This window comes from Hippocampus zosterae, chromosome 15 (assembly GCF_025434085.1).
Source record: "Hippocampus zosterae strain Florida chromosome 15, ASM2543408v3, whole genome shotgun sequence".
Classification (NCBI taxonomy): Eukaryota; Metazoa; Chordata; class Actinopteri; order Syngnathiformes; family Syngnathidae; genus Hippocampus; species Hippocampus zosterae.
In genome coordinates, this window is record NC_067465.1 from 8,735,127 (window position 1) to 8,758,155 (window position 23,029).

Sequence of the window (23,029 nt, forward strand, 5' to 3'; positions counted from 1 at the left end):
GAAGTTCGACATATATGTTCCGTAATCATTCCAGTCCGCCATGTTTACTCCACACATCTTTTTCGAGGCGGTTGCAGTAAGCCTGAGTGTCAGTGAGCAGCGCCCCCTGCTGGAAATAGCGTCATCACAGCCTCGTTCGACAATTAGGTGAACTACACTCCCCACAATGCACTCCTTTGCGACGTCACCAACTTTGGCGAGTCCGCTCTCAAGTGAGTCAACTAAAGGAGAAAATGGACTCAAAAGTGCCTCGGGTGCGTTGAGACGTCACTTACGCGAAACTGATTCTGAGCGGCGGCGTCCGCTGAGCGTTTGCGAGCGAGAAGCAGCCGTTGCATGCCGGGTAGCCGAGGCGGTGTACGCGGCGGCTTGTGCGGAGGCATGAGACGGCTGACCGCAGCCTGCCTCCGCGGTCACATAGCACTGACAGCGGCCACGGCTGTGAGACAAGCGATGAGGTAACGCCAGCATGTGGTTCGACTTGTGCTTGTGTACTGACTACGAGGACCTGACGATGCTAACGCGTCAACCGTTTAGCCGCTTTTAGCAGCTAACGCGACTTTTCTTGTCTTTATTATCAACTCGGTTGTTGTGTTGTGACAGCGTTGACGCTGTTAGCCCGCGGTAGCTTCATCCGCGCTAACTGTTCGTTGTGGGGACTGCTTATAGCCGCTGCTAATGGCTAACAGTCAGCCATCAGGTGTGACGTTTGATGACTTTGAATGACGGACGTTGAAGAAGCAGCTGTTCACAACATCCAGGGCAGTCTAAGGAACTACAGTAGTCCTTTACACAGTACTTGGATCATTCCATATAAAATATCTCCTGATAATCCCTTTGTAGGGAATGATTCACCGCGATCGGAATTATTCATCATTACCTAATGCCAAATCGCTACATGGATATTTTGGACAGTCCACTGTAAAGTTGAACCAAGAGCTGCAACGATTTATCAAATACTGCACTCCCTTATCACTTTCTTGGGATTGTTATTTAGTGGTCTCATACCGGATGTGATGACGTCACCGGAAGACACGCACATGCGTAGAGAAAAAGGGGAGAGCCTACACGGTCTTCACTATTGGCCAGGACCTGCCCAACCTGCACCACTTGTGAACTTTTGCCATACCTTAGTTATATATTTTCTGTAATTGTGTGTTAGGCGCCAAATCAAGGACTGAAAATCCATAATCTGACCAGACATTTTTAACTACATGGATGAACATCACACCGTCTGATTTACTGAAATGGATACCCCCATTTTTATCCGACAACATTTTGCCTCCCGTTTGACAAAATATGAGATTTTAAATGGGTAATGCCCAAACTAAATAATAGTTCAATAATAGAACAAACCTTTATAGTGATTAGAGAGCCAGGAACGTGACTGTTGAGTCAAGCACAGTCGGGGCATTGTTACAATATGGTGTTGTCATTTCTTGCCTTGTGACAGAAAGTGTTGTCATTCCACATAGGAGCGCAGTGGCGCATCCAGTTGATCTGGCGTCGGCACGATGCTGCGTTGGTCCAACAGTTGGCACGCCCTAAGTCAAGTCGCCACTGCCGCATCGCCCACCATGTACGCCACCCGCCTATATGGTGCTGGGGGAGGGGGTGGAGTCAAACCTGGGAAAAGAGGAGGGCTGGCTATGCTCGAGGTGCCGCCTTCTCAGCCTTATCACTACCGGCTGCCGCCGCCACCGCCATACCCGGTCCCCCAGGGAGCACGCTTTCAGCCGCTGGCCGGCACCACGCCGCCGATGCCGCCCCATTGGCAGCCCCGTGCCCACCTTTCCACCCATACGGGAGCCAAAAAAAAGACATGGAACTTCATCCATGAGAAGATGAGCTATGACACATTCTTCACCATGAAGCGACTCATTGAGCGCTCGCGCCGCCCAGACGAGGTTCTGCGCTGGCTGGCCCAGAACCCGGCCAAGATCTCCCACAACCACTATGCCATCGCACTGCACAAGATCGCACAGTTGCTGCAGGCCGCGCCCTTCTCACCGTCACCCAACGACAGCACCGACGCTTCGGCCGCATGCGGCCGGCAGGTTTTGGAGCAGCAGGACTTCCTGTTGTTGTGCGATGCCATCGTCAGGGACTGCGCTAACTTTGACAACTTTAGCATCGTCAACTGCCTCTATGCCGCCGCAGCGCTCGGTAAGTGTACAACCCAGAATAAAATACAGTTTTGCCGTGGATGTACAGTATTTTTTCCCTCACAAAGCGTGAATGTTGTCACACTTTATGTGGAAAAACAAATGAGTTTTATTATTGGTGTAAATTAGCCCAAACTATGCCATTCCTTTGGGAAGCTAACGTGGTCGGCTGTGTGTTGTGCGGGGGTCAGGACTCCCTGGCGACTGTCCAGTGGTGGCGGCGCTGGAGGCCGAGTGCCACTGTCGCCTGGTGCAGTTCAACCAGAAGGATGTGTCCATGGTGTTCAGTTCCAGCATCAAACTGCATCCGGGTAGCCAGCACCCGCTCACCGAGGCCTGCCTGCTGGCTCTGGAGAAGAACCTTGAGCGAGAGCGCCACCCGCAGACGCTCTTCCTGCTGCTGTCCTACTACCGCCTCAAACGGCGCACCAGCGCCCAGATGGACAATGACGGTGACGACAAGGCAGCGCCTGACCCCCAGCAGGTGCTGGCCAACAGGTAACGGCTTGTTGTGATGTCATCAAAGTGCCTGGTGCTAAGATTACTGGAGTCTTTTGGTCCGTCTCGGTTCTTTGTATGCAACCTCCTCCATCCCAACTTGTTGCTCCCTATTGTGCATCAAGGACAATCGAGATCCTCGACTTGGCCAATAACGGCGCCGCAGGGGGCGGGGTTCTGGGAGGCTTGCGAATAAGAGACTTGTGACATGCGGCCTTGAACTAACTGCGCTGGTCGGCCATCTTTCAGGAAGATCCTAAGGCTGGTCAAACACACGCTGGCCAGCGTCAGTGGCGTGCGCGACCAGGAGATGGCGCTGCTGGACGAGATGTTGGCAACCTGTGCCAGGGAAGCCAACAACAAGAGCCTGGAGTTCATCTTCAGCTCGCACCTCTTCTACCAGAACAGACAGGAGAGGTTCATCAAAAGCCTGGCAGGTCTGTTTACGCAAAGTAGCAACAGGACATTTGCACAAAAATGACAGCCTGGATTGGCCACTTTAAATCTAGATTCTAGGAACGACACAATTTTATCATGATATGAACCTCATGATACAATAATTGTCGCAATATTGTGGTGAAGTTGAGGATGTCCAAAACCTCATCATGCTCAACAAAAACAAGCACAAAATTGTGCTTTTATGCATAATAGCAGTGACAAAAATTGGCGTGGCCAGTTGTTTCATTGTTTCGTGTGCCTATATGCGTGCCGTTGTTTTGTTTTTTGTTTTTGTTAGATGAGCTTCCAAAGAAGGAGGACGGTCTGAGTGCCGCCACCATGTCGCTTATCTCGAAGTACGTGGCGCGCCATCGTCTCCGGGAGACGGCCTTACTGGACGCCATCGCCAAGTTCCTGGTCAGGAAGGCAGAGCATCTGGACAGCAAGGTGGGCGGGGTCGGCAGCTGTCCTCTGACCCATGACCCCTGTGCGTGACTTGATGTAACCCTGTGTGCGCGCAGGTGATCCAGAAGCTGGTGTTTCCCTTCAGCAGGATGAGTTACTGTCCGTCCAACGAGGACCAGTTCTTCCAAGTCCTGGAGGAGGTTCTGGAGTCCAAAGCGTTGAGCTCCCCTCTGGCCACCGTCAACATCCTCATGTCGCTCTTCCAACTGGGCCGCTTTCCGGGCGCCGTCCTGCATCGCGTCTTTTCGCCCACCTTCATCAGCAACGTCACCAGTCGGTACCACCCCGAAGCCGCGGTGCCCCTGCCCCGCGACCCCACACTAACGCTCGTAATGCCCGCAGACAGCCCCTACGCCCTGATCGTGCGCCGCTACCTGTCCTTGCTGGATGCCGCCCTGCAGCTGGAGCACCCCCACTACCAAGGACCCCGCCTGCACCCTGACCTCAAGGTGCTCATGTTCCACCAGGCCCTCACGGCCGATGAGGTCAACCGCAAGTACAGGTAACACGTGTCACTCGGTCAAGTCATTCACTGCAATCTACACAGACGCGACTCTCAAAAAAGACATTCAAAACATGGCATCTATGGCATAATTTCCCCAGTGTGGGACAAATAAAGGATATCTTATCTTGTGTGGGCTGGCATTTTTAGGCCGTTTCTCGAAATGTAATGGGTTGATTTAGGCAATTGCTCAATTATCAAACCGACAACTTTTTTGAGGCTTTAGCTTTTTTAAAATCAGTCAAATTTTCAAATTTGCTTTGACTTTGGAAAACAGTTTTGCCGATAACAGCTGTTCTGTACCAAACCAGGAACTAAATCATCTTCAATTGATGTTTGTGTGTTTTCCACCCTACCAATTTGAGATAGCCTGTTCTTAATAAAGGGATAGAAATGGACCAAAAAAAAAATCCCAATCCATTTTGATGAATCTGAAAAATAATTGGCAGATGAATCAATTAATAATAACATTATTAGTTGACTTTGGTAAGCATGCGAATTTCGGAGAATGTGTTGACTGCTTGATTTCTTGAGAAAAGCATTAAGTGAGTGAATCTTGCAAAATCCAAGCGACTGTACATGTTTTCCATTAACTCCCAAGTCTCGCTGGTAATGTCATCATGTGCACGCACATGGTCAGTGGCGGGCGAGGCGTTAACTTGCGCTTCGATGTCACTTGACCATTTCGCCCCAACTGTTACGATGGTGAATGACTGTTTTGTTCTTATTTCATGATGGCATCGTGTTTTGCCACATACTAGCACATGCAACGTATTCTTGCAAGAACAAATGTTGCACTGAGTAAGTAGGCCTGCAAGTACTGATCCACAGTGTGAACATGTCAGTTATAAAGGTGTCGTGGCCGAGGCTCTGCGGCAGCTGCTCGGAGAAGAGAACTACAAGCGCGATCAAGTTCTTGCACCCGGATACTACACAGGTACATACACACTCACCACACGCATCAAGTACACGCAGCGCGGCCACCTTCAGGTCTTGCTATTTTTGTCCAGACTTTGTGTTGTGGATGGACTCGTCAGGTCGGGTTCTTCCCATCCAATCGCGCGGACCGTCGGTTCCGGGCTCGGCCCCCGTGTGCGCTCCACAGGAAGTTGATGACATCGGCGTCTTGTCAACTTCCTTCGCCGCATTGGACGCAGGTGCTCGGGAGGCGGCGGGAGTGGCTGAGACAACAGGGGGCGCTGTGGAGCCCGGGGCCTTTCTGCCACAGCACACGTACACCTTGGCAGGGGGCGCTCACATCGGGGACAGCGGTGATCCCTCGGACTCGGGCCCCCAATATTACGTGCCAGTGGCTGAGTACCACTCGCTGGAAAGCCAGGACAGCTCCACGCTCAGCAGCCCCCCGTCTGACGGACAACCACCACCCGGGGATGCAGTATCGGGGGGCGTGCCTGCTGCAGGAGACCCCCTCTTCCAGTTCTCCATCGGGAAGATGCTGGTGGATGAGGAGCGGGCGGGGTCCCCCACGGACCAGGGTACGACTTTCTACGAGGCGGGGATATCAAGCCATGTGCCCGTGGCCGAAGGGGAGGCGACGGAACCCACAAATCCTCCGCAGGAAGACAAGCAAATAAGGAGGTACGGTACGCTTTGCCTTAGTGTCATTATGCGTGACATCGCATTTCACACGTCGGCAACAGGATTTTGGTGTGAAGGGGCTTTGGCATCACACAACTCTCCTATTTTGGCCGCCAAGATCCATGTGTAAATGGTGGATAACTGCAATGGAATTGTAGCTCTCTCAATCTCCAGTTTGATATCTGTGACTACATTTATGATGAGTCCCAAACAAATTGTAAATATATTACCCATACCTTGAAAGAAGATTTAAGCTATTCAAAATGCAATGAGGAGTTAGAAAGATGTTACTAACTTTGAAATGATAAGAAGACTTGCTAGACGGAGCCCGAATTTGATGTACAGAGCCCATGAGCTGATGTAACGATACCACAGCAGTCGCATTGTTTTTGTGTTCAAAACCTATTTTTCATTTGACCACCAACTTTTCTATCCAACAGTTTGGAATGTCTGGAATTATTACCAATTGCGTTCAGAACCAATCAGTTTTCCCTGATTCTCAAATCTACAAAAGGGACCCGAGGGCTGAAATGATGAATTGAGCATGTCCTAATTTCTGGATGGGGTTATTTATTTATTTGCTGCCTTTTGTGTCACTGCCATCAAGCATGACGTGCCGGCCTGTCCCCATTCAGGTTGGTGATCTCTGTGAACGACAAGTGGCACTACTGCCACAACTCCAGCGTCCTGGTGGGCTCTCGCGCGATGAGGGACCGCCACCTGAAGCTGCTGGGCTATGCCATCCTGCAGGTACGACGCCAGCTGTGCTAATAATACTCATGTTGATGCTAAGGGAGACTGACATTTCATATCATGTGGTGCAGCTGCCCTACCACGAGCTAGAGAAGTTGAACGGCATCGAGGAGGTCAAGACGTATCTCCGCGCCAAACTCTACGACATACCCCCGTGATGTGCAGCCATCGATGCTTTTGTCTTTGTTGCTTTTTTGGATCGTTTCCAGCTGGCCAAAGGTTTTTTGGAAATGTGACAAAAGGTTGACGGTGGCACGTTGAATAATGTGTGCATGTGGTCCAGGGTAACAGCGCATGTTTTGATTTTTTTTTTTTTAAGTGTATGGCAGCAAGGGATGATGGCTAATGGATGGGGTGAAAGGTCAGATTATTTATCAAGCAATGCATTGTTTATATTCAATAAATTTGGTCTTGTCACATGACTTTGGCCTGAGATGTTGTCATAGATAACAAGATGAAAGGAAAAAAGTGCTTTTATTTCTTAATCCCATTTTTCAGGCACACACCTTCCCATTCCTGTACAAACCCCACCCACCTGTCTCATCAAAACAGCCCCATCCCAACGAGGAGCCGGAGCTAGTCTGAGTCACTGGATTGGTCAGAAGACGTCTGATCTTCATCCTCATCTTGCTGAGAAGAGATTGGAAAACATACATTCAAAACCTGAGTCATAAAGTGCAATTGCTTTTGTAAAAGTACACATTCAAATAATGATTCTGGCAAAAAAGTACAGGCTCTGAAATGTACTTGAGGAGTAAAAGTATCTGGTATGTTTACCCAATGTTTCCTGGTCACGTCATGATTAGAAGTCTATGAAACATCAGAAAGATTACCTCGTCTTCGCTGTCACTGCTTCCAGATGTCTCATCTTCCTCTTCCTCTTCTTCTTCCTCATCCTCGTCATCGTCGTCATCCGACGAGTCGCTCTTATCGTCTTCAGAGTCGGACACCACATCCTGCTGTGAACACAATTGACCCGTCAGCAATTGATGGGTGAGCTTGATGGCTAACCCGCCGAGCGTTACCTTGGCTCGGTATGCCATCGCCCGCTTGGCCACGGCAGGGGGCGCCATCTTGGAGGCCGTCGCTTTGCCCTTGGCCGTTACCAGCACTTTAGAGGGTGGGCTACTGCTCGCTTTTGACGTATTGCGACGCTTCTGTGACATGGTCAAACAAAACAAAACAAAACAATTAACAGTATACATAGAACCTCAGCCAGGTGCAAATTGAGGGGAAAAAAAAGACTACGCTGTTACTTTTCATAATTTTTTTTCTGTTATGGTATTTAGAGTTAAGTCAGCCTGAAATGTAAGACAACACCCAAACTCTGAAACGTGAGCAGAACATTGAGAAGGTGGAATAAAGTTTTATTGCGGTTGACTTGAAAAAAAATTGTCCTCGACCAGGAATTGAAATTCAGCAGATCAATCTATGAGGCAAGAAATGCTGATATGTGATAAAAAGAAGGGGCCCCATGACATAGCCCTGGGGTGCGCTTGTGGCCACCAGCAATGGGTGTGAGATGAAGAGTTTACAAGTTGAACGAGTGTGGGCAAACGGGCAGCTTTGAAACGCGACAGATCAGACCATTGAGGAGGATGTATGAAACAAGTGGCAAGACAAAGTTGGGAATTTATCGACTCACCGAGGAGGAGAATTCCTTATAGGCGGCGCGATCCTGCGAAGACAAAGACTAAGCGGCAGCAAGCGGTTATTGATGGGTTCCTCTGTCGGTCGGCCAACCAAGCTTCACCGGGCCAAACAGGTCTGCGGTACCTTAAGCCACGCCTCCAGCAGCGCACGGTATCGCGCCTGTGTGGCGTCCACGTGTTTCTTGTAGGCGTCTTTCTGGTTTGCAGTCAGCGTGTGCCAGCGTTTGCCAATCTCCACCATTCGCTCCTTCAGGCTGAAGTGGTTCAGCTCCCCGTTGGTCAGGAGCTCCTGAGAGAACATTTGATAGCCGCTCCTATTGGACAACAAGGCCGGTGGGTTGATGGGGGCTCAGCGCTGAAGAGGGACAGACCCCTCCCCCCTTCCTGTGCACTCACACCGGAGGTTTCTTTGGTTCTCCGTCAAACTTGGGCTTCTTTTGACTCGGCCTCCTGTCCAACAGCTCCCTCTGTGTGATGTGACAAAGCGTGACATCATCAGCTGGTGTGACGCCACGGCTGCCCTTCCTAGTGCTCTTTGGAAAGCAATGATCATCATTTTTGCTGAAAGTTTTTGGACAGGTGATACAAGCTACGGCAGTCATTGAATCATACTGAATTCATGTTTGGGCATTTTCTGAAATTGACAATTTAAAATATTGTCCGCTTTTGAAGAAAAGGATGGCATTTGTCATCCAATTCATTCATCAATCAAAAAAAAATAATAATAATACAGACAGATAAATGGATTATGAAACTAATCATTAGTCGCGTCACTTTCTGGTATCTAAGTCTACAACAAGTCTGTGTGTGAAAACCAAACGTCTGTGATACGGTGAGACCACAAAAAAATGATTTGGAGGGGCCATTTTAGGGAACTATGTACGTATCTAAAGTAGGCAAGTTAAAGGGAAGGCACCTCGTATCTCTTCTGGTCCTCAGCTGCCTTCTTTATCCAGGGGATCTTCTCCTTCTTCTCCATGGACTTCCACGTGTCCTCCATGGCCGTTTGCGCTCGCCTGCGGTCGCTCTGCGCCGCCAGACAAAAACAAGCTTTTACTGTAAAGGCAGCTATGCCACTGCCCCATCAACCGTTGAGAGCACGCACTCTGCATTTGCTCAGAAAGTCCCCGGCGACGCTGTGCTGCCACATTTCCTCGGCTGTCTTGGGGGTCTCGGGAAGCTTGCCGCTCTTCTTGGAGTCGCGCCGCTCCCTGGCACCCTGTGGGGCCCAAAGCTCAGGCTCATCCTCCTAAGGGTGGGGCAAGTATGTTGGGGTCATGTGATCGCATGCTTTCCCATCCCAACACACCAGAAGCTTCCACTCCAACAAACGAAACCAAACCAGGATGAGATCACAAAAACAAAGTCCTCTACGGAATAGGAAAGCAAAGTTTTGAACCTTGACGGGTGGTGACTTGGCCCTGTGCGGACTGGAGACGGCGCCAACCGGAACCCGAGATCCACCCAGTTTCTCTTCGCTTACAACTCGGTCTCGTTCCTCTTCGGGAAGGCTCTGCGAAACATGCGCCCAACAATCGAACATCACAACAAAACCATTGCCATTTTTCATGACAATATGACTATGACACCGCAAGCAAACATTGCCTCTGCTACGAAACCGTGATCTCTTTTTGTGGAAATTTCATTTGAAATGAGCTTGGGTGCAGCGATGACAGGAATTTATGAGTGGCAAAAAAGGTTGATCAATTCGATAAAGATGCATATTTAGATACACTCCACTCCCCAAAGTATTGGCACGGCAAGCTCAATTCCTGTTTTTGTTGTATACCGACGACATTTGGGTTTCTCTTCAAAATATGAATACAGTAATCCCTCATTTATCGCAGTTAATGGGAACCGAAACCACCCGCGATAGACGAAAATCCGCGAAGTAGCGAACCCCCCCATATAGGTATACAGTATGTACATGTGTATGAGTATAAATAATATTTATACGGCCAAATTTAATGGTATACATGCATGTTAGGTTTGTGCATGAATAACGAAATACAGTAAACAAATACATGTAGTACTGTATATGTTGCTCTAAGTGACTGTTAGAGGAATCTATGAGCTAAAGTGGATCATGTTTAAAGTTTCATTTAATCTGGGCACATTTAAACGTCTGGGTGCATATCCAGCACCCCCAAATGCCTACACACAAAGGCGCCGGCCATTTGGCTGTTGAAGTCCACAATTAGCACGTCAATACAGGTGGGCGATCATGGGGAGAGGGTGAAACTCGGTCACAAAAGGGCAATGAATAATTCGGGAACAGCGGTTGAGCAACAAAAGACGAGTTGAGAACACCCGTCGCGCCCAGACGACATTGACCATCCGCAAAGTCTACAACATGCTAATTCGATGTAGACCAGAAAGAAAAGGCGCCAATGTACTGATTGTTCAAGTTTGAAAAACAGGTAACCAATCACTACCGAGGGCCGGACCGGGGGGGCGGCATGCAAATATTGGGGGCAGTGTTTTTCTTGTATTTTGTTACTATAAAATGTGGAACTCGCGGAGACGGGACTTGGAGTGTGATCGCGGAGCAACAACCGTCGTTCGCTCTCAGAGGTCCGCTCCCGCCGATATTGAAGACAATTTTCTGTGTGCCGAGTCGTTTCTTTAACTTTGTCCGAGAAAATCTCTGACAGTGACTTACCCTGCCTCTCACGGACCTTTTGCGGGCTATTTGCGGCATTTTCACTTTTTTTTTTAATGAATATGTAAAAATATAAAAAAATCCGCGATACACCGAGGCCGCGATAAACGAACCGCGAAATAGCGAGGGACCACTGTACATACACATCCGTTTGTCAATGCAGAATAGAGCGAGACCTACCTCCAGAAACCGCTGCAGGTCCACGTCATATTGCTTCTTCCTCTGAGGAAAAACACCAGCAGCAAAGTCAAATAACTATATTGGCCGCTGGAGCAACAACGAGTGGGGCGGCGCTTCCACACCTGCTCGCAGCGCTTCTGAAACATGTCCTTCTCCTTCTGGGTCATCATCTTCCAGCGTTTGCTGCACAAAACCATGCGCTCTGTGCTTGGCACATCCTTCATGTTCACCATCAGCTCGGCGCAATATAGCGAGTAGCCGTTACTGTCACAAAAAAAAAAAAAAAACATCACAACCAATGAGGATGCTAAAGAAAATCTCATGGGGGGGAACAACAACAACAGATTTTTAATCCATTTTACCATGGAGAAAGCAAACAATGCGCCACTGCGTCATGACAGGTAACAATGACAGTGGGGGGAACTTACGGAGGGGGTTTAGTTGGCCGTCCATCAAATTTGTCCTTGAGTTGTCTTTCTGCTTTGGTGAGGACGGAGCGGACATGATCGTCCGAGCTGACGTCTGGGTGAGCTTCGTGATATGCTCGCATGCTGTCCTGAACATGCATGCACACACACAAAGGGTCAAAGCACTCTTGTTGGTGTTGTTATTGTTGTTGTGTTGCGTTACCTCGTATTCCTTCTGGAGCTCCAAAGCTTTGCTGATCCACTTGAGTCTTCGCTTGTCTGACAGCTGTGACCATTGTCTCCTCAACACCTCCTTCAGCTCCTTTGGACTGACCTGGAAACAAAGCAGCACCTTTGTCATCATCATCAACTGCATCGTCCTAATTAGAGCCCAACCACTTTAAAAAAGGATGGTAAGTGGCTGTAGTTTTATTTCATTCATTATATTGTTTTTAAATTAACCAGCCAATTAAACATTATTGGATTTTTTTCCCCCTGGGGGATACGGAAATGGCATCGGTCTAAAAAATCTAGATTGGTCGGGCCCTATTGCTCATCCCAGTCTTAACCTCAGGGTGCATCTTCATGTAGGTCTTCTTCTCATGGTTGTACCAAAGCTGCTGAGGAGTTTTGGGTTTCTCGGGTAGGTCGGACTTTTTCCTCTCCTCCATCAGCTCGGGATGATCATGTCTGCGACAGCAAGGTAACGTCAACAAGTGCCAGCGCAACATCAGATTTTTCCTCTGCCTTACTTGAATCGAGCCATGTTCTTCTCAAATGCTTCTTTCTCGTTCTGGAACTCTGCCACGTATTTTTGCTAGAACGACAAAACAAACGAACGCGCATTATTTCTCAGGCTGTTGCATTTTGTTGGGATTTCTTGGCGAGGTTGGGATTCATGCTGACCTTCTTCTTTTCGGGCAGCTCCTTGTACTTCTTGGACAGAATCTTGGTCAGGTCCAAGTTGCTCATCTCCGGGTGGATTTTGGCATACTTGGCTCGTTTCTCCATGAAAAAGCGGAAGTACGGCGTCAAGGGCTTCTTGGGGAAATCGGGATGAGTCTGGTGCGAGGCCACAAATCACAACAGGAACATGTTTTTTGAATGTAGGAGGAAACCGGAGTGCCCCAAGAGGGGTTTTTTTTTGTTTTTTTGTTCAACTACATCAAATTTCACAGTTTCAACACAATTTCTCAGTCTTGTGTCAACATCCATTATGCGAAATGGATTTGGACTTTTTTTCCCCAAGACATTTGCAAACATCGGCTTTTATCGTGGAAAAAATATGTTTTTTGCCGATTTTCTGAAACCAGAAAGAGACTCATTGTCAATTTATGTTTGTGCTTTTTCTGCACTATCAATTTGGGGGGAAAATTTTATCTGATTGACAGATGAATCGATTACTAAGAGGATGGTTAGTTCCAGCCCCTCCAAAAAAGCAAAGTGAGACCGACCTTGAGCTTCTTGCCTTTGTAAGGATTTTTCACAAACTCAATGGCATCCAAGATGAGCTCTGTCATGGTTCTGTACTTGCGCACCTGAAGATGACAAAGATGCAAGGGCGAACTTGTAATAATCGCAAAGTAAACGAATAAACTCCAGCAACAATAAAAGAAGGATGAAGAGGACCTACCTCAGTGGACACTTTGCTCCACTTCTGCCGACACATTTCTCCTGTGAAGCTTCCAAAGCCGACTTTGTCCCAGTCGAAGTGTGACTCTGTGGTTTTGTACTTCATGGCGTCGCTGTCAGGAAGGAGGCTGCGAATTCTCTCCAGCAGGGTCAGACAATCCTCCTGACGCCATTCGTCTGCATGTGTGTACAATCGCAGGTGTCACAGTGACAAATATCATCTGCGTAGTCATCGGGACAAATGCGGTTGCTTACCTGTGATGATCTTCAGTCTGCCACTCGGAGGCGCAGAGACGCCGCCGCTGCCGTTCATTGCACAGCGTCTGGTACAGATGACTCCACCTCCTCCACTTGACCACACACACACACAAACAAAAATGTTGCGTGAACATTCGTTAAAAGAAAATAGTTATTCATTCCCTTATCGTTACCCTTTTAAAACCAATGGATATTGATTGGACATTTCAGGAACTATCTCGGGCCACAAGTTGAAGTGGCCATTCCACGCAGGAGACGGCTCATTCGGAATGGCAATACCTGTCATGACGCAGTGGCGCATCGAGATCTCTGACTACTTGTGAATACAAACTTTTTACTGTCATATTTCCTTTGTTGTATAGTCTTTTAATTAAATAAATCAAAGTATTTCCGTGGTCAGTTACTGTCTAGCTTCGATATTGGCGCGTGCACAATGTTGTTTTCCTGTTCGCATTGCATTGTGGTCTATATAAGCATTGCATTGTGGCCTATATAAAGCTGTTAAGTGATCAAAGATGCTCACTTTTCCAAGTGCAGTGTGGGTAATTATGAGATCCCCCACATCTATCATCTCTTGGATATTTGGACACCCCTACGAAATGGCGTAACCCCAAAGAGTGCGCTAAAGAGGGAACATTCTGTACATTCGGACACGGCCGAAAATATGTCCATGTTGGCCACGAATGATGACGTAGTCAGGTGGCGGGACGGCCGGAAATGGCGCGTGCTCTCCGGCAGGAGTCAGCAGCACACAGCCTCCGCTGGCTGGCACCAACACAAGCCGTCCGAACCTTTGTTTGGACACACCGAAAGAAGCAAACCGAAAGGGAAACGGGTCAAAAAGACCACATTAAAAAAAGGTCGCGATGTGGCGTGAATCACGTGTGCCACAAAAGAAGAAGGGGAAAAGACGGAATGGCACGTTTATTAGGAACAAAAAAATATGCAAAATGTCTATCTATCGCTCATATTTCGTTCAAATGTCGTCTGGTTGCTGTTCTGGTGGCGCTTGCGGTCGCGTCGGTGCAGGCGGCGGCTGAGTGAGAGGCGCCAGGCGCGGCAAAGCTGGAGCCAACAAGCCTTCACCGAGAGGCCGCCATGAAGAGAAGAGAACACAAGACGGCGCCTAGCAGCAAGCAGGCCCAAAACGCTCCGGAGTGGATAAAAAGTCCACTTAGGACTCACCTCGCGGTTCCGGTGGCAACTCTGCACGCTCGTCGACACTGTGTGGTGATTCAGTGGCCGCGTTCGCATCCAAAGTGGCCTTTCTTTGTGCCCGAAGCCCCGGGGAGTCAGGTCGAAAGCGATCCGACAAAAGGAGCGTCTGGTCCGGGATGAAACTCCGCCCAGCGCCGCAGGGGGAGGACCTCCGCGGCCAAACATGAAGACGAGGCGGAGAAAGGCAGCGCGCGCTACCGACTCCATACCCGCTCGAGTGCCCTCGCAGCACTTTGGAACTTGTTTCCTTTTCATTTCAACAAAAAGGCAACTTTTGGGCCCCATGGCGAGCGCCGACCGGCAGGGCTTGCGCGACGAAGACACTCGGTGACGGCCGCTCGCTTGTAGGCTCCAGTCCGGTAAGACCGATGACAGCGTCGGCCATCCCGAGGACCAGTGGGACCTCGGACCTCCGGGACCTTCGCATTCGAGTGCCATCTCCCCGATGCGGGGAAACACACCGGCCGCCTGCGCTTGCATGCCTCAGCCTCCCTGCCCGCCTGCTGGCCTCCCGGCTCTCCGGCCTCCGGGCTGTCCTATCCGGCTTCCGCTCTCCGAGCCGCCGGCACATCAAAGTATCAAAGTACAAACTACAACCGTGGACAAGGCGAAAGTAGACGAGAATGTTGCGTGAAATCAACCCCTCGGATGTCACCACAGCTTTCGTCTCTCTGTATTCAACGCCCCCTGCTGGCGTGGAGGAATTCCACAGCTGCCCAAGAAGATGTTCCGTCACCGCGCGCTTGACAGACTGCATTCGGCGATAGCACAAAAAGGAACCTATTAAAATTTTCCCACACAAAGTCGGATATCACCAAGGATCAAAACGGAATAACGAGGGATTATTTCCAAGTTGCTCCTCAGTCCATCAAAACACCATCACACAGGGTCATTAAAGTCAAGTACAACTTTATTGTCAAATGCACTGTATCAAAACAGTTTAATACTGTACTGATCAATGAGAAGGGCGACCAGTTTGATGTCCAGCTCCGGTCCTCAGGGGCTGCTGTCCTACCTATACACGTGTCCCTCCTGCAGCACACCTGATTCAAATGATCAGCTCATCTGCAAGCTGTGAAGAATCCTGAAAGTGATTTGCATCCACTGTCATTAAACACAGGCTCAGCTGGACATTTGCATCTTATTGTTTTTTTTCTCTATTGTTTTTTTTCATAGTGTTATCTTTAATATTTACTTTGGTCAGTGTTTAGTGTATTTGAAACAAATAAATCTTGACCTTGAATAAACATTTGGTCTTCTCTTGAATAAAGTAAACTCTTGTACTTAGCGATAACACGCACACTCCAATTACACACAAGCAAACACTGTACAAAAAAACGTTCTCATTTTTGTATTCCCGTTGACAATGTTTAAACGGCTCTGTACGGGCGATTTGAGATGGGATAATTAAGCATTTTTGAAACATTCGATGCGGGAGTGCATCCCCGTTGTTAGCTATTATTATAAAATGTAAAAAGTGTCTTATTTTTGTGTGGTGAAAGAAGCAATCTTTCGTTTGTTAGTTTCTGTGCGTATATAATCATAAAACACAATATTGTGTGAGCCTTGAAAGATAAAAGCACAAATATTTCCCCACGAGTGTCATATTTATTAGCTTCACTTTCAAACAATGTTGATGACTAGCTACACAGATGGGGAAACGCTACAGAAAGAGGATGAGGTCGAAGAAGAAGACAAATAAGTTACTAGTGGTTGAGCCAGCTGAAGGAGAAAATGTGTTTGTTTGCGTCCTCAGCGTCGACGGCTCCAGCAGAAGCTGCCTGCACCGCACAAGAAGGATGAGGATGAGGACCACTAAGAATAATCAACCAATCCAGGGCAGGATGTCATACCTCTGGGGCGGGGTTAGAGGCAGGTGGGGCCGGAGTGGGCGGGGTCCGACTGTCTGTTGGTGGAGGTTTGGTGTCTATCGTCATAGGGGGCGGGTCCTCAAAGAGTAACTTTGGAACAGGATGGTGAAGAACGGCAGAGGGTGCCGGCATCGCTTCGTTTACGTTCGAACTGCTAATCTCCGCAGTTTTGTCCTCTTTGTCGCCGGCATCGTCGCCATTCACTAGGAGACAGTGTGCTTGCACTTTAATCGACAGTTAGCTCGCAGCTAACCTGTTAACACCTGAAGACATGCGAGCGAATGATGACATGCTAAAGCAGACTGTAGCAGCGGAAATTGTTGCCAAATGTTTGTTGTTCCACATGCTAACAATTGTTGACATGCTGAAGCAGAAACTAGCAGCTTCGTGTCAAATATGTTAAAGACAAGCTTGTTACTTTTGATGAAATTAACAGCCATCAGCGCCCTCTTCTGGCGTTCAAAGTTCGCACGAAAGTGCTCCATCTTCTCATATCCCGACTGGACTTTTTCCAGTTTCGACGTGTCGCTGCCATCCGCAATCCTGCACACACGACCAACCTCAATTTTAGCGGCACGTCGCCCGAAAACATCATCCGAAAATGAGCGATTTGACTGGGACTCACTTTTGCAGCAGTGGCTTGCTGTCCTAAGAGCAAAAGAATGATTTTCCATCAAGTTCCAATACAATAATATTGTCTTTGCAACGAGACTTAATAAAAATAACTTATAGGTCCCATGCCACAATTCCATTTTGATTGCTTTCTTAATCTGTTGAATTGTCCTCCACGAAATCCCAGAGCACAGCACAATTCAGGTAAGTAAAAGCTTTGGAGGCTTCTTCCAACATCAATCCGCCAAGCCCCAAGATGCTGTTGCAAAGTTTCATCTGTACATAAGTTACAGGTGTGTTGATGTTGAGTATTTTAATCATGAGTGACGAATGTGCGACACAACAATGGTGAATTTCAACAGGCTCGTGTGGAGAGCCTTTCCAATGCTTTTGCATGGAAACAACGAGTATGGATGACAAATTAAAAAAAATGTCAGGGGCTCAGTTTGGCCTTTGATATACATGACACAGTTGAGAAAATTGCATTTCGATGGCATGGGACCATTAAAATCAAAGATTTGCAAGGGCTGGCTAAAGCCGAGCAACTTCCGATTGCGTCTTGAGGCTGACCTGCAGAAACACGGCCATCTCGCCGTGGTCCATTGTCTTGATGGCGTTCTCCAGGAGCTTGGCGGCGTCCTCCAGATGTTGACCGTACTTCCTCCGGAGATCCGTGATGTAGTCCAGTTTTTCCTGCTGCTCGGCGACAATACGGGCGTTTAGCTCGCCTTTTCGCTCCTCCAGGACGGCGAAGAGGTGGTCGAACGACTCGCACACCTTGGATTTTTGTCGGCGACCATTCTCCTAGAAACACGACCAACCGAGACTTCCGCTTTATCCCAATGCAGGTGAATGGTTAGGTACGGCGCCACAGACATGAACTGACATCCACCGCACGACACGTGTCATCCAACTGCCCCATGACGGCCTGAATCCTCTCGTTGGCACCCACGAGCACCGCGATGCTCTCGCTCAGCTCGGCCTGATGACAAACACACAAAGAATGACAAATTTTTCATCACTGTCCTGTTTACAACCTTCCAAAAAGAGAAGGTCAAGGAATGAACTGGTCTTAGGAAGTGTAGTTATTGTCTGTACATTTGTTGATGTCCTCTAAGGGGAGTGGCCTCGTGAGTCGGAGTGTTTCCATTTCCTATTTGTGTGTATGAGTCTTTTTCTCTCTCACGATGGGGAAGATTTCTATCTAGAGACTTGCGGATGGATTTCATCCGTATCATTCCAGTTTGAATGTCTTCCGATTGAAAAATGTTATAATCGGTATTCTTTTAAGATTGTATTCTTATTTTCTATTCTGTGTGCCATTCATTGATTTATTTATTTGTACTTGCTTTTGTTTCGATTGGTTTCATTTTGCTCTCTGTAGCCAGGTCGGCATTACAAAAGAGAGTCGGCCCCCATTGGCCTTACTTGAATAAATCAGGGCCAAATTAGAAAAATACAAAAAAATAGTTAAGGACAGAGACTTCTTTGTTGTTTGTGAAAAGGAATTCACATTGTGTACTTGCAGTATTATCCACAGAGTTAGCTAAATTAAGATTATCATGCCACCGTTATTGAATCTGAACCAGAATGTGAATCTCATGAGATGCGTCTGCGAGTGCAAAACAGAATCTGCCGTTTTGACGGGACCTCTGTACCTTCTGTTTGGCGAAGACGACGTCGAGTTGCGCCACCTGGCAGTCTTTGTGGGTGCCGAAAACTTTGCAGAGGGAACAGGTGGGCACGCCGCAGCTCAGGCAATAGATGTTGATCTTCTCCTTCTCGTGATGCTCGCACACGGGATGCTCCTCCGCCACGGCAGGAAGTGACGCCGCCTTGCTGACATATGTGACGGTGTGAATACATTTTGGAGGCCAGGGATCCCCCCCCCCCCACCCCCCTATATCCAACAAATGTGCATTTGTGTGGTTGTGATTGTTCGGACCTGCCGCTTCCTTGTTTGTACATGTCAATGATGTTCTCCACCAGCAGGTTTCTCTGCAGTCCATAGACGCCGTGGCGATCCAGAAGAACCTCGTGGCGGCATGACGGGCAGCGGAAGCGACCACCAGATGAAGCTGTGGAGCCAACCCTGGAGGTCAGGTAGGGGTTGGCTGCCTGTGAGGGGGACCAGTGGAGGTTAGGAGATTTCATGAGTCGTGACAACCATCATCATCACTCTCGTCTTGACATCATCAGGGCCGGAGCGACAGTTTCATCAAACAAATATTAGGATCGGGGTTGTACATGTCTATGCGGCCAACTAAGAAGGCCAGGATGTCCCTGACCGTCCACCATTTATGATAATATACTAATTGACTTATCAGCTATCAATAAAATGTGCTACGTGAACCACTACACTAATGCTGAAACGCTAGCATGTGCCATTGTTTACTTTTCAGCCAAACAGGACAACTGCGTCCATTGCATGTCACGCACCTGGAAGACGTCACTGGCACACTTGCGACACAGATTGTGTTGACATGGTAGGATGACCACAGGCTTGGAAAACATCTCCAAGCAGATGGGACAGATCAGTTGCTTCTCCAGACTCTCCATGCCCCCGCCCCTCACGCCAAGACCTTGCCGAATACCAGACCACTGTCGACTAACAGGACTCTGTAGACGCCAGGACGCTGTGGCGACCGAGACACTGTGGAGGTCAGGACACCGTTGGGATCAGTACCTTGCGAAGACCACAGAACTGTGGAGACCAGGGACGCTGTGGAGGACAATGAAGGAGTCAAGCAAGAAGAAGAGTGTGTCACATTTGAGTCTGTTTTTAGACACACGTACGCGCACATGCAAGCACGTCAACTGTTGCCATGCCGACATGCCCATATATGTCCAAAGTCACGGGAGGCATGACAGAGCAACTGTGCGTGTGTGTGTGTGTGAGAGAGAGAGAGAGAGAGGGAGGGGCTGCTGCTGAACTGTGCAAAGCTGTCGAACCCCAAAGTCTGCTCCCCATTCGTGCTTAGCACACTGCTGTGTAATCACTTGAATCCAAGACACATCGTTTATGGACGCCATGTTGTTTCTCCAGGGTTTCCAATCTTGAAATCGCCTTGCATTATCGATCAGAAAATTTTATTTCTGAATCTGAATTAGACTTGATCGATTTTTATCCTTTTCAAGTACAGTACCTTTTTGTCCGAATGGTTTGCTCTGTGTGGCTGCAGGCTGTTGATCTCGTCCCGGTCAAGGTGAATGGATGAGTGGGTTCCCAAACAAACCACAAAGAGGACACGTTCGGGGTTGGGTCAGTAAACCCAATATTGATCCCATCAGGATTAAACTAAATCTAGCATATACACAACTAAATCTAGCATAACATGAAAGCGGCGGTTTTTTTTGAAAAGGTCAGTGAATAAAAATATTCTGACAGCCTGGACCCATGCAATTGATGATCATCTCAGACTAACTGGAGATGTATCCATTGTGAGGTTTCTGTGGAAAGTATCCCTTCCATATGGTCTATTTTGGAACAGAGAAATTGTTTTGTGTTACAAGGTGACATGGGGTCAAGCAGGCTGACAAGATGGCGCCCAGGCACACCGTGTCTTATTTTTGATGGCTTTCACAGTGTAACCACAGGAGGGTGACACCTGTTGTTTACTCGCACAGTCTACATTTTTTGTTTCTTCAACAGCTTTATTGAATACATTGAAACCAAATTCTCGTGAGCAAAAGGGAAAAAAAACATAAAGGCTGGGTTGACTCATTTCCGACTCGCTAAGCACAATTGTGGAATTCTAAAATGGTGGACTAAGATAGTTAATCCACTGAAAATCACTGTAAATAGTGTTGGGGGAGTCCGGAAATATAAATAAAGGAATAATTTACCCATTCCCTATTCCCTAACGACTATCAGTGAAAACGTAGACGACCTATCCAGGTCCACCATACGCTTAGAAATCGGCCAAATTTCTATAAAGGCCATTAAATACGGGATTCCCAATATAGAAGAAGCAGCTGAGTTGGTGACAGTTGTCATGGTGACAGACATGTTGATGACATTATCATGTGTAGGTGTCTCCATATCTGCGGCGCCCATCTGAGATGAGTTGCGTTTTCTCGCTAGCATCGGTCGGCTGCTGAACGACAGGTGCATTCACGTCTGCGCACACAAACGAGTCAATGGGTGAAAAACCACTTCTGCTTTGACATGACATGGTTACCCGTCCGTGAGCGTGTGTGTGGATGGAGGGTTGCATGGATAAACGAATGATTAATATGGAGGAATGGATGATTAAAAAGGATGGATGGGGGCAGTGGCGGTTCTGCGGCGGTCCAACGGGGGCCAGCGCCCCTGTAGCACTAATTCTGCCCCCCAGTGTAAATTGCTCAGTCGCGCCGAGTCGCCGACGCGAAAGGTGGAACCAAAGTGCGTGATTTAACATTCTCGTAGGACCCTTTAATGCACTGCACCACTTAAAAATGAGCGGGAAAATGAGAAGCAGTCCGCAGAGAAGGAAATTACCACGACGTGCGCGTGTGTGTGTGCGCACGTGCGTGTGTGTATGCGTCTAACTTTTTTAGTCTCCCTTTTTATTTTTATTTAACGGGATCAATATATAAGACATTGCATGATAAAATTTGGATAATTATATGTATGTAAAACATCTAGCTTCAGTGTATTTGCAATTTTTGTCCCCTGACTTGAATATTCTCAACAGATGGACACAGCGTATTGTTACGCTTGCAGACATTTTAGCCCTCCTAATACTGTTTTTTTCTCATCACTATAATGTTATGACTACAATTTGAAAGTTTGAAGAAATAAAAAGTCAAATAAGATTTCAAATCTGTCTTTTTAGCCCTGGGTTGAATGTGCCCCCCCATCAAAACCCCAGGCCCCAGCCCAACCCCCTCAGTGAAATTGATCCAGAACCGCCACTGGATGGGGGATGGATAAATGGAGGAATTTAAGACCGGATGTTTGGCTGATTTACAGAGTGAACTAACTTCTCACCATTGGACAGATGTTGTAGCTCCTCCTCCTCCTCCTGGAGGTTGCCATAGGTTGTCTCCACCTCCTCATCAGCGGGGGGCGTGGTCTTGAGGCGCCCGCAGCAGCAGTCGCAGCAGCAGCACAAACAGCAGCAGCAATAAAATCCAGTCAGGATCCCGCAGAGCACAAACAAACCCTGGACAAACACCACACGGCCACGCCATCACTCCCAGCAGCGTCAGCGCCAAGATGGCTACCCGCGGCAGCCCAGACTGACTTTGGCCCACCAGGTGGTGAGCATGAAGTAGGCATTGACATTGTCTTCTCCGAACTGCTGAGCCACATAGAGCCCCAGGGAACCGTAAGCATCGTAGATGTTCCTCTTGCCGTGGTCGGACAGGATGGCGTGAGCCGCGTTCACCTCCTTGAACTTCTCCACCGCCTCTGGGTTGTCCGGGTTCTTGTCCGGATGGTAACGGAGCGCGAGCTTCCTGTCAATGCAAGCACATGCGGACACACAGCAGGTGACACAAATACAGACACGCACACACACCGGCCTCACATGCAGCATAACCACCGGAGTGGGCGTGGCTCTCACCTGTACGACTTCCTTACGTCATCGTGGCTGCATCCCGGTTCCAGACCCAGGAGCACGTACAGAGACTCGCCCGATGCCGACATGGCTCGCTGCCTGCCATCCGACATCCTGACACCATCACCTGACCGCCACAAAACACTCGTATCATCAGAAAAGACAAGATGACATGAGAAAAGAGAAGAAGACAGGAAAACAGAAAACAAGAAAGGAGAAGAGAAGACAAGCGAATGGGAGAGAACTGAAAAGAACGAGAAAGGAGATATGAGGAAAAGACAAAACAAGTGTGCAGAGGACAAGAGGATGAGAAGAAAATGGAATAGAGCAGAAATGACAGGAGAACAGACGACAAGTCAAGAGACTCAAAGTGAAGAGGACTGAGCAGAACAGAAGCGAGGATGAAAAGAAAAGCCCATGGATCAGGAGAGAAGAGTTGTACCTGTGTGCCCGGTTCAGGTTCTGGTGGTTGGTGTCTCCTGGTCCCGCTCGTGGTAGCGTGTGAGTCCATGAAACATTCAGTCGTGGACTCAGGTTTCCAGCAGTTGCATCATGTTTCTCATCGCTATGG

At 48.3% G+C, this 23,029-nt stretch overlaps 4 protein-coding genes across 8 annotated transcripts; 1 reads left to right on the plus strand and 3 right to left on the minus strand.

Annotated features, from left to right (window-relative positions):
- The first annotated feature begins 23 nt into the window (after positions 1 to 23).
- On the plus strand, positions 24 to 6,842 carry fastk (Fas-activated serine/threonine kinase). 3 transcript variants are annotated; one of them, XM_052088845.1, is made up of 11 exons: positions 24 to 147; positions 1,476 to 2,166; positions 2,357 to 2,663; positions 2,913 to 3,100; positions 3,400 to 3,548; positions 3,623 to 3,839; positions 3,909 to 4,068; positions 4,914 to 5,005; positions 5,079 to 5,667; positions 6,303 to 6,417; positions 6,492 to 6,842. In XM_052088845.1, the coding sequence occupies exons 2-11, from the start codon at positions 1,515 to 1,517 to the stop codon at positions 6,576 to 6,578; spliced, it is 2,556 nt and encodes an 851-aa protein (XP_051944805.1). In that variant the 5' UTR covers positions 24 to 147; positions 1,476 to 1,514; the 3' UTR covers positions 6,579 to 6,842. The 3 variants fall into 3 exon arrangements, with proteins under 3 accessions (XP_051944805.1, XP_051944803.1, XP_051944804.1); XM_052088843.1 differs by lacking the exon at positions 24 to 147 and adding an exon at positions 171 to 458; XM_052088844.1 differs by lacking the exon at positions 24 to 147 and adding an exon at positions 173 to 254.
- Positions 6,843 to 6,877: 35 nt separating this feature from the next.
- On the minus strand, positions 6,878 to 15,097 carry ubtfl (upstream binding transcription factor, like). Of its 2 annotated transcripts, none has more exons than XM_052088848.1 (20): positions 14,397 to 15,097; positions 13,209 to 13,303; positions 12,955 to 13,130; positions 12,776 to 12,859; positions 12,228 to 12,383; positions 12,074 to 12,138; positions 11,891 to 12,011; positions 11,545 to 11,655; positions 11,343 to 11,470; positions 11,037 to 11,178; positions 10,915 to 10,956; positions 9,472 to 9,585; positions 9,178 to 9,321; positions 8,989 to 9,099; positions 8,469 to 8,605; positions 8,197 to 8,386; positions 8,066 to 8,113; positions 7,446 to 7,577; positions 7,254 to 7,379; positions 6,878 to 7,050 (listed from the first exon to the last, which is right to left on the minus strand). In XM_052088848.1, exons 2-20 carry the CDS (start codon positions 13,264 to 13,266, stop codon positions 6,997 to 6,999), a joined length of 2,139 nt encoding a protein of 712 aa, XP_051944808.1. In that variant the 5' UTR covers positions 13,267 to 13,303; positions 14,397 to 15,097; the 3' UTR covers positions 6,878 to 6,996. The 2 variants fall into 2 exon arrangements, with proteins under 2 accessions (XP_051944808.1, XP_051944809.1); XM_052088849.1 differs by having other exon boundaries at positions 8,469 to 8,539; positions 14,397 to 15,095.
- Positions 15,098 to 16,015: 918 nt separating this feature from the next.
- Positions 16,016 to 19,647, minus strand: LOC127616989 (tripartite motif-containing protein 54-like). Its single transcript, XM_052088852.1, has 9 exons — positions 19,352 to 19,647; positions 18,858 to 19,030; positions 18,571 to 18,751; positions 17,799 to 17,894; positions 17,483 to 17,716; positions 16,926 to 16,948; positions 16,719 to 16,843; positions 16,283 to 16,503; positions 16,016 to 16,210 (listed from the first exon to the last, which is right to left on the minus strand). The coding sequence occupies exons 1-9, from the start codon at positions 19,469 to 19,471 to the stop codon at positions 16,136 to 16,138; spliced, it is 1,248 nt and encodes a 415-aa protein (XP_051944812.1). The 5' UTR covers positions 19,472 to 19,647; the 3' UTR covers positions 16,016 to 16,135.
- A 927-nt stretch (positions 19,648 to 20,574) lies between these two features.
- Positions 20,575 to 22,967, minus strand: LOC127616992 (dnaJ homolog subfamily C member 5-like). 2 transcript variants are annotated; one of them, XM_052088857.1, is made up of 5 exons: positions 22,901 to 22,967; positions 22,465 to 22,585; positions 22,144 to 22,357; positions 21,888 to 22,062; positions 20,575 to 21,032 (listed from the first exon to the last, which is right to left on the minus strand). In XM_052088857.1, exons 2-5 carry the CDS (start codon positions 22,569 to 22,571, stop codon positions 20,935 to 20,937), a joined length of 594 nt encoding a protein of 197 aa, XP_051944817.1. In that variant the 5' UTR covers positions 22,572 to 22,585; positions 22,901 to 22,967; the 3' UTR covers positions 20,575 to 20,934. The 2 variants fall into 2 exon arrangements, with proteins under 2 accessions (XP_051944817.1, XP_051944816.1); XM_052088856.1 differs by lacking the exon at positions 22,901 to 22,967 and having other exon boundaries at positions 20,576 to 21,032; positions 22,465 to 22,716.
- Positions 22,968 to 23,029: the final 62 nt, after the last annotated feature.

Excerpts from the sequence above, each read along its gene's own strand:
- fastk (XM_052088845.1), top strand. The coding sequence starts at position 1,515 with ATGCTGCGTTGGTCCAACAGTTGGCACGCCCTAAGTCAAGTCGCCACT. Across the intron at positions 2,664-2,912 it reads CAGCAGGTGCTGGCCAACAG|GAAGATCCTAAGGCTGGTCA; the intron begins GTAACGGCTTGT and ends GCCATCTTTCAG. Across the intron at positions 5,006-5,078 it reads TGCACCCGGATACTACACAG|ACTTTGTGTTGTGGATGGAC; the intron begins GTACATACACAC and ends ATTTTTGTCCAG.
- ubtfl (XM_052088848.1), bottom strand. The coding sequence starts at position 13,266 with ATGAACGGCAGCGGCGGCGTCTCTGCGCCTCCGAGTGGCAGACTGAAG. Across the intron at positions 13,131-13,208 it reads CAGACTGAAGATCATCACAG|ACGAATGGCGTCAGGAGGAT; the intron begins GTAAGCAACCGC and ends ACACACATGCAG. Across the intron at positions 12,860-12,954 it reads GGAGCAAAGTGTCCACTGAG|GTGCGCAAGTACAGAACCAT; the intron begins GTAGGTCCTCTT and ends TGTCATCTTCAG.
- LOC127616992 (XM_052088857.1), bottom strand. The coding sequence starts at position 22,571 with ATGTCGGATGGCAGGCAGCGAGCCATGTCGGCATCGGGCGAGTCTCTG. Across the intron at positions 22,358-22,464 it reads GACGTAAGGAAGTCGTACAG|GAAGCTCGCGCTCCGTTACC; the intron begins GTGAGAGCCACG and ends TTGCATTGACAG. Across the intron at positions 21,033-21,887 it reads GCTACAACATCTGTCCAATG|ACGTGAATGCACCTGTCGTT; the intron begins GTGAGAAGTTAG and ends TTGTGTGCGCAG.
- LOC127616989 (XM_052088852.1), bottom strand. The coding sequence starts at position 19,471 with ATGGAGAGTCTGGAGAAGCAACTGATCTGTCCCATCTGCTTGGAGATG. Across the intron at positions 16,949-17,482 it reads AGATGGCCGTGTTTCTGCAG|GACAGCAAGCCACTGCTGCA; the intron begins GTCAGCCTCAAG and ends TTTTGCTCTTAG. Across the intron at positions 16,504-16,718 it reads GGCTGTTAATTTCATCAAAA|TGAATGGCGACGATGCCGGC; the intron begins GTAACAAGCTTG and ends ACTGTCTCCTAG.